Source organism: Phytophthora sojae, assembly GCF_000149755.1.
Source record: "Phytophthora sojae unplaced genomic scaffold PHYSOscaffold_1, whole genome shotgun sequence".
Classification (NCBI taxonomy): Eukaryota; Oomycota; class Peronosporomycetes; order Peronosporales; family Peronosporaceae; genus Phytophthora; species Phytophthora sojae.
In genome coordinates this window covers 3530810-3540291 of record NW_009258115.1, presented here as the reverse complement: position 1 = coordinate 3540291, position 9482 = coordinate 3530810, and the positions used below count along the sequence as shown (strand labels likewise).

The 9482-nt window shown below is 58.1% G+C and overlaps 1 protein-coding gene and 6 non-coding genes across 7 annotated transcripts; 6 read left to right on the top strand and 1 right to left on the bottom strand.

Annotated features, from left to right (window-relative positions):
* Positions 1-9: 9 nt before the first annotated feature.
* Positions 10-82, top strand: PHYSODRAFT_t326. The gene has a single exon. It is a non-coding gene; the product is annotated as a tRNA-Glu (tRNA).
* A 328-nt stretch (positions 83-410) lies between these two features.
* PHYSODRAFT_t327 lies at positions 411-483 on the top strand. Its single transcript has one exon. It is a non-coding gene; the product is annotated as a tRNA-Glu (tRNA).
* Positions 484-811: 328 nt separating this feature from the next.
* On the top strand, positions 812-884 carry PHYSODRAFT_t328. The gene has a single exon. It is a non-coding gene; the product is annotated as a tRNA-Glu (tRNA).
* A 328-nt stretch (positions 885-1212) lies between these two features.
* On the top strand, positions 1213-1285 carry PHYSODRAFT_t329. The gene has a single exon. It is a non-coding gene; the product is annotated as a tRNA-Glu (tRNA).
* A 328-nt stretch (positions 1286-1613) lies between these two features.
* On the top strand, positions 1614-1686 carry PHYSODRAFT_t330. The gene has a single exon. It is a non-coding gene; the product is annotated as a tRNA-Glu (tRNA).
* A 328-nt stretch (positions 1687-2014) lies between these two features.
* PHYSODRAFT_t331 lies at positions 2015-2087 on the top strand. Its single transcript has one exon. It is a non-coding gene; the product is annotated as a tRNA-Glu (tRNA).
* Positions 2088-2236: 149 nt separating this feature from the next.
* PHYSODRAFT_321326 (hypothetical protein) lies at positions 2237-5490 on the bottom strand (the record flags this gene model as incomplete). Its single annotated transcript, XM_009516509.1, has 7 exons — positions 2237-3091; positions 3155-3197; positions 3251-3395; positions 3463-4138; positions 4223-4370; positions 4481-5339; positions 5481-5490. 7 exons carry the CDS (start codon positions 5488-5490, stop codon positions 2237-2239), a joined length of 2736 nt encoding a protein of 911 aa, XP_009514804.1.
* Positions 5491-9482: the final 3992 nt, after the last annotated feature.

The following is a 9482-nucleotide window of genomic DNA, read 5'->3' as shown; positions in this document are numbered from 1 at the left end:
AGAAGGTGCTCCCAAATAGTCTAGGCGGTTAGGATACGTGGCTTTCACCCACGCGACCCGGGTTCGAGTCCCGGTTTGGGAATTTTGCTTTTCCGCTCCTGCCGGCCTGCAGCTTGTTTTGCTTGTTTGGCCTGTTCAGTCCGTGAGATCGACGTTCCGGGCGCTGCATATCGTGCTGAGGGGGTCGTGTCGGCGTTGGGAGCGTGCAGAGGCATCCGATGAAGCCGACGCTTAGACGAGCTCCACGTGAGGCTGGTTCGCGGTTGTTTCGGACCGATGAGGCAAGCGCTGGCGACGGGGAGGCGCGCGCGGGCGTGGGCGGGCTGGGGGTGCGTATCTGGTCGGCGTGCGGGTGGTGGTTATGGCGCAAAGGGCGCGAGTTGCGTGTAGGGTTGGTTACGAGAAGGTGCTCCCAAATAGTCTAGGCGGTTAGGATACGTGGCTTTCACCCACGCGACCCGGGTTCGAGTCCCGGTTTGGGAATTTTGCTTTTCCGCTCCTGCCGGCCTGCAGCTTGTTTTGCTTGTTTGGCCTGTTCAGTCCGTGAGATCGACGTTCCGGGCGCTGCATATCGTGCTGAGGGGGTCGTGTCGGCGTTGGGAGCGTGCAGAGGCATCCGATGAAGCCGACGCTTAGACGAGCTCCACGTGAGGCTGGTTCGCGGTTGTTTCGGACCGATGAGGCAAGCGCTGGCGACGGGGAGGCGCGCGCGGGCGTGGGCGGGCTGGGGGTGCGTATCTGGTCGGCGTGCGGGTGGTGGTTATGGCGCAAAGGGCGCGAGTTGCGTGTAGGGTTGGTTACGAGAAGGTGCTCCCAAATAGTCTAGGCGGTTAGGATACGTGGCTTTCACCCACGCGACCCGGGTTCGAGTCCCGGTTTGGAAATTTTGCTTTTCCGCTCCTGCCGGCCTGCAGCTTGTTTTGCTTGTTTGGCCTGTTCAGTCCGTGAGATCGACGTTCCGGGCGCTGCATATCGTGCTGAGGGGGTCGTGTCGGCGTTGGGAGCGTGCAGAGGCATCCGATGAAGCCGACGCTTAGACGAGCTCCACGTGAGGCTGGTTCGCGGTTGTTTCGGACCGATGAGGCAAGCGCTGGCGACGGGGAGGCGCGCGCGGGCGTGGGCGGGCTGGGGGTGCGTATCTGGTCGGCGTGCGGGTGGTGGTTATGGCGCAAAGGGCGCGAGTTGCGTGTAGGGTTGGTTACGAGAAGGTGCTCCCAAATAGTCTAGGCGGTTAGGATACGTGGCTTTCACCCACGCGACCCGGGTTCGAGTCCCGGTTTGGGAATTTTGCTTTTTCGCTCCTGCCGGCCTGCAGCTTGTTTTTCTTGTTTGGCCTGTTCAGTCCGTGAGATCGACGTTCCGGGCGCTGCATATCGTGCTGAGGGGGTCGTGTCGGCGTTGGGAGCGTGCAGAGGCATCCGATGAAGCCGACGCTTAGACGAGCTCCACGTGAGGCTGGTTCGCGGTTGTTTCGGACCGATGAGGCAAGCGCTGGCGACGGGGAGGCGCGCGCGGGCGTGGGCGGGCTGGGGGTGCGTATCTGGTCGGCGTGCGGGTGGTGGTTATGGCGCAAAGGGCGCGAGTTGCGTGTAGGGTTGGTTACGAGAAGGTGCTCCCAAATAGTCTAGGCGGTTAGGATACGTGGCTTTCACCCACGCGACCCGGGTTCGAGTCCCGGTTTGGGAATTTTGCTTTTTCGCTCCTGCCGGCCTGCAGCTTGTTTTTCTTGTTTGGCCTGTTCAGTCCGTGAGATCGACGTTCCGGGCGCTGCATATCGTGCTGAGGGGGTCGTGTCGGCGTTGGGAGCGTGCAGAGGCCTCCGATGAAGCCGACGCTTAGACGAGCTCCACGTGAGGCTGGTTCGCGGTTGTTTCGGACCGATGAGGCAAGCGCTGGCGACGGGGAGGCGCGCGCGGGCGTGGGCGGGCTGGGGGTGCGTATCTGGTCGGCGTGCGGGTGGTGGTTATGGCGCAAAGGGCGCGAGTTGCGTGTAGGGTTGGTTACGAGAAGGTGCTCCCAAATAGTCTAGGCGGTTAGGATACGTGGCTTTCACCCACGCGACCCGGGTTCGAGTCCCGGTTTGGGAATTTTGCTTTTCCGCTCCTGCCGGCCTGCAGCTTGTTTTGCTTGTTTGGCCTGTTCAGTCCGTGAGATCGACGTTCCGGGCGCTGCATATCGTGCTGAGGGGGTCGTGTCGGCGTTGGGAGCGTGCAGAGGCATCCGATGAAGCCGACGCTTAGACGAGCTCCACGTGAGGCTGGTTCGCGGTTGTTTCGATCCTGCCGGGTCCTCGGACCACGGTCGGCACCCAACGATCTCCACGGGTGACCCATAGCTTTTCTCGATCGGTCACCTTCATTCGTAGCGGAAGCTCGATCGAATCCCCGATCGCGATCTGTATTCTCTGATCTACACACACGTGTCTGACATTGTCGTTGTACAGCTGACGCCGTCCGCTAAGCTGGATCTTGACTTCGTCGGGGAGACAGATAGAGCCGTCCGCAAGAACGAGGCGGATCCCCGCTGGAACCATAAAGTCCATACCCAGGATCGCCTCTTGTCCTGATAGATCGCCAACCAAGATATCGAAGAAATACACCAGCGATCCCGCCAGCGTAACCTTGATCCTGGTCCTTCCTTCCGTCATGTACACGCTTTCGCCAATCCCCACACATTCCTGGCTCTGACTCGTGTCGACAGAGCACCCCACCTTATGAGCAAAGGCGGTGTCCACGATGGACACATCGGCGCCGGTGTCTAAGAGTAAGATCGACTTCTCATTGTTGATCTTGCCAGTGATCTTGGCCTGACGGAACCACTTACCTGGCGAATGATGTTTCCAGTACCCTCTGGACTCCCCAGGGAGGAGATCGGGCACCACATCGCCAGATCTGCGGTGTTCGCTGACGCGAGGCAGACTTCGATCGCGATCATGCTCCGGGATCTCGGTCGTCACTTCTCCATCAGCTGGCTTGAACCATTCCTCCGGTCTGCGCTGCTTCCAATAGCCCCATGTTTCTCCAGACTGGAGATCCAAGGGCACTTCGGCGTCGGAACGGCTGAAGTCGTCCGATCGATGTAGACTTAAGACCTTGGCGGCAAATTTCGCATGTAGATCACATGTTTTTCCGCGTAGATCAGTCCGTCCACTTACTCGATCTACCGTGTTCTTGTTCACGAATGCATAGATGCAGTACCTAGAACGCTCGGCTCGTACCGGATTCCAACCCGGCGAGCGTCCTAGTTTAACATCTTCTCGGCGATCGCGGACAGCATGCCAGCGTGCTTCGCCGGGTTGAACCATTGACGGATCTGGTTGTAGAATTCCTCCATCGGACACTTGCCCATCTCGTGCAGTTCACCACATCCACGGCACACGAACAGGCAACGATCCGCTGGATGACCTCGCTTGCCACGTCAAACGTCTCCAGCAATCGAGATGGGTGTGTTTCCGCGATCGACAATGTGAGCAGCGGTTTGATCGCTCCGATCCGTCAGGTGAAGATCGCGATCGTGGATCCGATCGAGGTGGGTCATGGTTGATCTGCGCCTGGTTGCTTCGATCCGGCTTCGTCGCGTCGCCCCCAGCGTTGCGGAACTCGTCCTCGCTCGACACTAGGTAAACGCGACGTAGATCACCCTCCGAGTCCGATCCGTCTGATCCCGTGTTTGATCCAGACCCCTGGCTCGCGATCTGTACTGCACGCACTGCCCGCTTGGTTGCAGCAGCTGGTGCTGAGGTCGGAACTTTCTGACGATACTTCGATCCAAAGGCGGATCGCTTCTGTCTACTTTTCGCGCGCTCTCGAGCGCGCAGGACTTCCTCCAGATCTTCCGCGTCCGCAAGCCGGAGTAGGGTGAGCTGATCGGCCAGTTCCGGATCGGCCAGCGTCTCGATAAAGTGTTCGACATGTTCTCGGCGGGCCTTGGAATCTCCGTCCTTGATCTTCAATCTTGCACGCAGAGCCACCACATTCAGTCGATAGAGGTACTCCAACGGCGATTCATCTGATCTCTTGCGAGAATGATAATACTGCCAAGCGACCGATACTCCCAGGCCACAATACTGGATCTGGAAACTCCGGAGTAGATCGCTCCACTTGTTCCGCGTCGATCGGCCCAGCTGGTGGTACCAGTTCTTCGCCGGGCCCGTCAGTAGATCAGCGAAGGTCAATCACTTATCTTCGTCCGTAGCCTGATCTCGCAGGAGCGCTGATTTCACCTTGCTGATCCACGAACGGGCGCGGTCTTCGTCCTGATCCTTGCCACTGAAATCCTTAAGATCGGACATCGCGGAGATTCGCACACGTTGGATCAAGGAGGACCCAGCGGATCCCGAGGCAGCGGTTGCCACCGCAGCAGGGACCGAACTCGGTAGATCAATATCGTCCGGATGCAACACCTTAACTAGCCAGGCAACTCGCGCTATTAAAAGTGTAATGCAATTTGATTATCAATATCGTCCGGATCGTATTCCCACTGGGAGAAATCTTGATCCGGTGATCCGGCTGATTCCATCTCCACGTCCCGCGATCCAACGTTGTCGTCGACCACTGGAGTAGGTGTTACCACCGTGACCTGTTGTTCCTTCAGAAATCGAGTCATCGCAGCCTGAAAGTAAGACTCCAGTCTGCCATTCGACTCATCCGATCCGGTGGCACTGGTGGTCCGATCGGTCGACTTGGGGTTCTGCTTCCGAGGTCCTGACCGCATGCGTTCCTGATGTTGACTCCGTGATCGCGCGTCCAACATCGCAGATCCTGAAGGGCTGAGGGATATCCGTTGGGGTTCAGACGACGTATCCGAGACATGTTCCGCTGCAGAGACATAAGGTGACGACGATCGGTACCCAGTGGACTCCACTCGCGGCGATGACACTGGAGCCGGTGACACTGGATCTGGCACCTTCGGGCCCGGACTATCCGCGATCACGTCGACCAAAGGTCTCAACTTGTCGACCAATGTCTGGATCGCTGTCTGGATCACATCGAGGTCTTGATCGAAAAGATCGTTCGCTTCAAAGGCGCCAGCCACACAGCCGGCTTCCTTCAACAGCCCGAGCAGGTTCTTCACCGCCATCAGCTTGTTATCCGTCACTCGGGGGGCTGAAATCGGGCCCTTCGGGTCGTCGATCTGCTCTGGCCGCACGATCACCATGACAGGATCTTGACGCAAGAAGTCTCGCAGTTCCTTCAAGTGATACTGACGATCCAGGTCAGCCTCAGACCAGTCGAGCGCCGACGGTCTGGGATCTTCGTCGTCCAAGCCTGGCGCTCTCAGCTTCTTCCTCACGATCTGGGTCTTGTCCGTGTGGTATTGGAAAGTGGCAATTTCCAACGCTGTTGACCCGCCAACCCGGCGATCAAGGCGAGGTCAAGCGAGAGACGGAGATGGCTGCTTCTGATTGGATGATGACATTATCCTCGGTAGAGTGACAGGCAGTGGCCGAAGCCTCGTCGGGTCCTAATAGAACCCCGAACGAGGCTTCATGGTACCCACTTTTAGGTACAGATGCATTTAGTTACGTACTTCGGCCGCACTTATTAGTGTAGCCGCGGTCGTCATTTGATGTGTCCGGAATCGCCTTATTGCGATCGTTCACACTAGATATTTGTATAGGGACATAGGACTCATCATAGGATGGCCAGAACGAGGCCACCAGGGCCTCAGAAAACTCAGTAATAAAAAGACAGTCTTCCCTCGAAGCCAACAAGGGTCAAGTCCGACTTCGGTAAGTGTAGCTAGCTTATTGTAGTGCCTGGACACGCTCGGCTGCGTGTGGATGCCTGTCGGGGAGCTTATCGTGCATTGACCGAGAGTTTCCTTGGCAGCGCCAAGAGTTGGCGTGGCCGGAGAGGTAGGAACGGTATTAGAGTATCGTTCAGTATATATTTGTGGGATTAGAGTGTCCCTGAGTGTATTAGTCTACCTACCGAGGTTTTACCTTGGTCCCCCTGTATAAGGCCTAACACGCCGGTACCCTTCCTTTCTGAGGGACTGCAGTGGGGTTGCGCGAAAGCGCTACATAGCATAGTATCCTAGCCTTAGCTCGTGGCTAGTGGTACAGGTTTTTGGGTTGACCGAAGATAACCTAAGGTGCACAGAGGCGCTTGCAACCGACCCGGTGTAAAGGATCGTTCCTGGTCTTCAGGTTTTGATCCAATAATCACTTACCTTTGCGGGTTAGCGTGTTGTTGGTGTCTCTAATACCTTTTGGTAGAAGAGAATTTAAGTGGTATTACCACAACTGGTGCCGCGACCCGGGATTGGTGTGACCTTCTGTGTGTCTTGGTTGTTGTAGGTCTTTACCCCCAACGAGCGAAGAGGAGAAGAAGAAGAAGAAGAAGAAGAAGAAGAAGAGAGAAGATGGCGAAGGGAGTCAAGTCAGCGGTACCAGCAACGCCGGCCAAGTCGAGTGGAACGCGCAACGAGACTTCGGTGCGCTCCGGAAGCTCATTCTCGACCCCAACGACTGATCGGATGGAGTCGATTGACGAGGGTTCGGTGAGCTACGACACGGCGATTGATTCCTCGGACACCAAAGAAGATGACGAAGATGATGACTGGGATGTCCGGACAGCGATGTCCGAGACTTCGGAAGCTGCGGTTGTGTCGGCAGGTCGCAGTGGAGGATCAAGGTCGATTACCCGCGACCTCTCCGACACGTGCAAGGACATGCTGGGCCCCGAGCCCGCCTACGACGCGGATGACGGCGCCACCGAGGACTTCAAACCCTCGGTGACGGTAGGAGGGGCAACCTCCAAGCCGGTTGGCACTCGTCCTCCCCTCAACGGGGATACTCCGGCGGCCAACAAGGTCCTAGGCCGGTGCCTAGACCTGATGAAGACCAAGAGCGAATGGATGCAGTTGTTCTCCCCGAAGCAAGTCCGCCAGGCCCCTCGGAGGGGCGTTGGCTACGCCGATCAACTCAACGAGCGCTCGGCACGTTGCGCAGAATACTGTGGACCTCCTGCGAGCTATGGGGTGCGAACCCCAGATCCTCCCCACGGAGGCTGCGCTCGCGAGTTGGACGCCGACCGCCGCTGCCACGGCGTTAACCAAGTGGAGTAAAAAGCTGCGTAATGCCTTTGGAGTGGCGGACGTCAGTTCGCGAGGCCCAACGATGCTTCGTTCGACCTCGGAGGCAGTAGACCCGTCGACGGTCCCGCTACCAGCGACCCCTCGGAAGGGAGCCACTGATGACGGTGTCTTTGCAACCAAGGGCGAAGCCTCCCCGTACATGCAAGACTCGCACATGATAACTCCACGATCTACGGACCGTTGTGAACGTCTAGCTAGGGAGAACGAGGCTTCATTCGCCACGCCTGGCACGCGCGGAGCGACCGGTCGTCGATCCGGCCGAGGTTACGACCTCCAAGATGATTCGTCGGACAGCGACGACGACCTCGGGCCCGACTACTACGAAGGGGACCTACCGAGCGAATGGACACGTCAGGTGCGCGAGCTAAGTGCGACCGACAACCAGAGCTCAACCCCAAAGCTCGAGATCGCCAGGCATTTGCCTCTCGCCAACATCAAGCCGTTCTACGGAACGCGCGACAAGAGCGAGCACTCCATGCAGTGGCTCCGAACGTTCATCTATGAGATGAAGGGAACGCATGCACCACCCAACGAGTGGTGTATGCCGTTCGAACTTAAGCTCAGGGATGGAGCCCTGCACTGGTGTCGCCAGCTCCCACGCAAGACAAGACGCACGTGGAAGTTGCTGAGCGAGGCGTTCATCAAGTACTATTGCTCGAAGTTTTCCCAGTCTGCGAAGGCTCGGTACTACTCGGCCAAGCGGGAAGACAAGGAACACGTTTGTGACTACCTCAACCGGCTCAACGGCTACGCTCGCAACGCCGGTGTGCAATTTGAAAACGGTGGTCGTGACGCGAAGGACCCCGTGGACCACTTCTTGGTCACGTGTGACGACCGAAACTTAGAAGACCGTCTGTGCCACGTCCGGGTCAAGAGCATCCATGACCTCGAAGACATGATCAACGACATCCTGCGTCACCGTGACCGCAAATCGAACCGAGAATCGTCGTTCCGCCGCTCTCGGAGTCAAGATGATGGATGTCGACGCGATGCGAGGTCGAACGAGGATTCCCGTGGTGGCTACCGCCGCGAACGACGCTACCACGACGAAGACCGTCGCGAACGACGTCGCCGTGACAACGACCGCCGCAACGACCGCAGTGAAGACGACCGTCGCCGTGACCGACGCGATGGATCACCGTACCAGTCCCGAGTCACTTTGGTTGACGCGCTGGCCGATGTGATGGCGGAATGGAACGTCGGAGGCTCGGTCGGTGCACGCAACGAGGCTCCATATGCCCCCCGACGTGATGCTGAGGCGAACGAGGATTACTTCGAGGATGAGCGCCAATACTCGGACGACCAACGCTCGGACGAGGATTCAGACGCTGATTACGACTCGGATGGGTCTACCGGACATGTCGCTGCTGCTAACGATGCTGAGCGCAGGGCCGCAGCCGAAGGAACGTTCGCTCGGTCTGATAACCGACGCTTCAGGAACGGAGGAGGCCCGTCCAACCGTGAACGTGATGGTCGACGCCAGTATGGGCCGTGTGCCGCGTGCGGAAGCCCGTCCCACTCGGTGCACTTCTGCTACCGGCGGTACAAACTGTGCAAACAGGTGCACGACGCTGGGAAGTGTGAAGCACTCCACGAGCTCACCAAGCTCCTGAAGTCCAAGGTCGACAAGAAGGATCTGTCGCCAGAGCTGCAAAGCCTGGTGTATGGAAGCCATTTAAACTAGGCAGCCCGCCAACTGAAACTGGGTTGGTCCCAATCGGGCTGCCACAGTTAGCTGAGCCTGCTGTTGATGCGGACTATCTGTTCGCGTTCACGGGCGAAAGCAAACGGCCCGACGACCTGAAGAACAATGAACGTGTGAAACCGACGGAAAATGGAGAGAACCGGGACGCAAGTCTCGTTGCGATTGGTATTGATGAAGATGATGATGATGAACGTGATGGACACCCGACCGAGTCTTTGATCACAAGTCTAGCCCAGATAAGGGGGCCACCTCGGAACCTCGTTCGGGCGGTGAAATTACTGCCCGGTGAGAGACTGGGGTGGTGGTCGTCCCAACGATACGACAAGAGGAAGCGAATGAGGGCTTTGGTCAATGGCGTAGTGGACGACGTGGCCAGAAGGCCGTCAACAAGCTCAGTTGGGTGACGAGTGAAAGCTCGGTCGATGTCGCTCGAGCTGATACAACCGATGTGGATCGTGCTGGTGGGTCGAACGATGGTTCGGACGACGAGGCCAGCGCGTCGTATGACTCGGACGTACCCGGAGACTCGCCGCCTAGCTGAGCGGGTTGCCTGCCCGTGAATCCGAACAGTGGTGCTGACTCCACCGGCCAGGGAGCGACATACGCCTCGGTTGAGGCATCGGAAGCCAGTGATGAGCTGAGTGATGGTGACAGCGTGACGAACGACGGTTCGGAG